General features: G+C 66.2%; 1 protein-coding gene across 1 annotated transcript; it reads left to right on the forward strand.

The window, feature by feature from the left end:
- Window positions 1–265: 265 nt before the first annotated feature.
- Window positions 266–2,238, forward strand: LRATD1 (LRAT domain containing 1). Its single transcript, XM_068564743.1, has 2 exons — window positions 266–334; window positions 1,321–2,238. Exon 2 carries the CDS (start codon window positions 1,357–1,359, stop codon window positions 2,236–2,238), a length of 882 nt encoding a protein of 293 aa, XP_068420844.1. The 5' UTR covers window positions 266–334; window positions 1,321–1,356.
- Window positions 2,239–2,848: the final 610 nt, after the last annotated feature.

The following is a 2,848-nucleotide window of genomic DNA, read 5'->3' on the forward strand; positions in this document are numbered from 1 at the left end:
ACGAGCCCTGGGCATCAGCCCCAACCAATGAGCGCGTCCGGGGGCGGGCCCTGGAGCCAGCTGCTTTGGCTACTTAGAGTCTTCGGCTGGGCTGTAAGAAACCACAGAGCCGGAGTCGGGACTGCCCAGGTGGAGCAGGCGCCCCTGCCAACGCGGACCGGCAGGCGCACGGGCGTCGTGGCGGGGACCCCACCGCACGGATCCGCGCGGGGCAGAGCCGAGCCGCAGCCCCACGCGCCGCCCAGGACACGCTCGTCACCACCACCTCCGCAGCACCCATGGGGACCTGGAGACTTTAAAGGAGTTTGGGGTTTCGGGAGCAGGGAAATCACGGGTACGGAGAGGCAGCTTTCTTTGCCTTGGAAACGTGTTTTCTTCGTCCGATTGTTTGGACCCTGTGCCGGGTAGGAGGGAGAGGGGACTTCTGGCTGAAAGTGGGCCTCGCCACACAACCCGCACCCACACCGGCACACACACACCGCACTGGCTTCCCCCATCCTTCCCTTGCCTCTTTGTTAGGTTATTTTAGACAGAGCAGCCTCGCCCTGGCGCAGCCAGATTGGCTCTGCTGGGGAGAAGGCAGGAGAACTAAGGGGCAGAGTGCACCTGCCTGTGTGGGCAAGCGTGCCCGGGTGCGTGGGTGTACGTGCACTGGCGAGCGTGCCAGCGTGGGGTTGGAATCGTGTACGAAGGTGGGGGTCTGAGTGTGTCGTCGCGAAGGTTTGTCATTGCATGTGACATTAGCACACCGGTGTACCAGCCTGTCGGTGTCTGGACTCCCAAGTGTGCAAAACTGTGCTGGGGTCAAGTGGGTGCCCGTGAACGTGTCCGATGGTCATTGTGCGAGGCGCTGTCGGGGAGGAGCACGGACCTAGGGTAAAACTGAGAGGTGGGCTGGAGAGGGTGGCGGCTGAAAATGTGAGCGCAGCTTGCTCCAAGCTCTGGGGCCTGAGGCGCTCCTTCTTTCTTCCAACCCACCCCTCCGTCCTTTCCTGGGTGTCCCGACTCCCACGCTGCCACAACCCGCGCTGTCCTTCCCACTGGGACCCCGCACGCCCTCCCGCGCTCCTGCCTGTTCTCTTGTGGGAGTTGGACCGGGTTCCCGTACAAGGTCCGAGGCTGCGTGGTGGCGTCCGCTCTCGCCCGCCGCACTGCTGGCTCCCGTGCCGGTCCTGGCCCCGGGGAGGCAAGGTGGACTCGGCCGGGGCGGTTGACTCCAGTGCAGGCGCGCGGGCGGCCAGGTCCCAGGGGCACTGCTCGTCCTGGGGAAGGGCAGCGCGACTCTGATCGTGTCTCTGCGTCTCCCCTGTGCTTCCGCAGATCCCCGCTTCTGGCCCTCGCCTCGCCGCGTCATTGATGGGCAACCAACTGGACCGCATCACCCACCTCAGCTACAGCGAGTTGCCCACTGGGGACCCGTCGGGGATCGAGAAGGACGAGCTGCGGGTCGGGGTCGCCTACTTCTTCTCGGATGAGGAGGAGGACCTGGACGAACGAGGCCAGCCCGACAAGTTTGGCGTGAAGGCCTCCCCGGGCTGCGCCCCCCGCCCGGAGAGCCCCAGCCGTCGCCGCCGCCACCACCTGCTGCACCAGCTGGCCCTCAACGAAACTCAGTTCTCCGCCTTTCGGGGCCAGGAATGCATCTTTTCCAAAATGAGCGGCGGCCCTCAGGGCGCCGACCTGAGCGTCTACGCGGTCACGGCGCTGCCCGCGCTCTGCGAGCCCGGCGACCTGCTGGAGCTGCTGTGCCTGCAGCCCGCGCCAGAGCCGCCCGCGCCCGCCCCGCACTGGGCCGTGTACGTGGGCGGCGGGCAGATCATCCACCTGCACCAAGGCGAGATCCGCCAGGACAGCCTGTACGAGGCGGGCGCGGCCAACGTGGGCCGGGTGGTGAATAGCTGGTACCGCTACCGCCCGCTGGTGGCCGAGCTGGTGGTGCAGAACGCCTGCGGCCACCTGGGCCTCAAGAGCGAGGAGATCTGCTGGACGAACTCGGAGAGCTTCGCCGCTTGGTGCCGCTTCGGCAAGCGGGAGTTCAAGGCGGGAGGGGAGGTGCCGGCCGGCACGCAGACCCCGCAGCAGCAGTACTGTCTCAAGGTGCACCTGGGTGAGAACAAGGTGCACACGGCCAGGTTTCACAGCCTGGAAGACCTCATCCGCGAGAAGCGCCGCATCGACGCCAGCGGCCGCCTGCGTGTGCTCCGGGAGCTCGCCGACCTTGCGGACGACAAGGAGTAGCCCGGGGGGGGGGGGGGAGCCGCTCGCCCCTCCGGTCTCCCCGCGCCCCGCTCCCTCCCCCGCACGCGGCCTTCCAGGCCGGCGATTCAGCACCCCCCGACCCCCTTGAGTGGCCGCCGGCAGCGGCCAGCGCCCGGGCTGCAGCCTCGCATCTTTCTGGCAAGTGGCAGGTAGTCCCAGTAACTGGTCCCGGGACTGAAGGGGCCGCGCTCGCCCGGCTGAGACCCCCCCCAGTGCTGATGATGGTGTTGGGAGACCCAGCGTGCGCTTGCCCCTTGAGTTGTAAGTGGGGAGAGGAGAACGGGCCGAGGGGAGCAGGGACAAGGCCTCCCCCAAGAGTCACTGGTCTAGTGACTAACACCCGACCTACTAGAAAGGGACCATCACCGCCCCAAACGTGCACACACAGACCGGTGGGAGGTGAGAATTGATCCTTTCAGGGCACGGTTCAGCTCCAGTATGGATGTGTCTGTCCCCAGACTGCAGGGTTTCCAAGAAATCGAGCCTGTCCCTCATGCACTTGTGAATAATTCCACTAGGGAGCAAGCACTTCGGGACTCCGGGTTATCCCAAGGCTGCCCGGGACTTTTTCAGCTCTCCAGTCCCCGGT

Source organism: Eschrichtius robustus, chromosome 15 (assembly GCF_028021215.1).
Source record: "Eschrichtius robustus isolate mEscRob2 chromosome 15, mEscRob2.pri, whole genome shotgun sequence".
Taxonomy (NCBI): Eukaryota; Metazoa; Chordata; class Mammalia; order Artiodactyla; family Eschrichtiidae; genus Eschrichtius; species Eschrichtius robustus.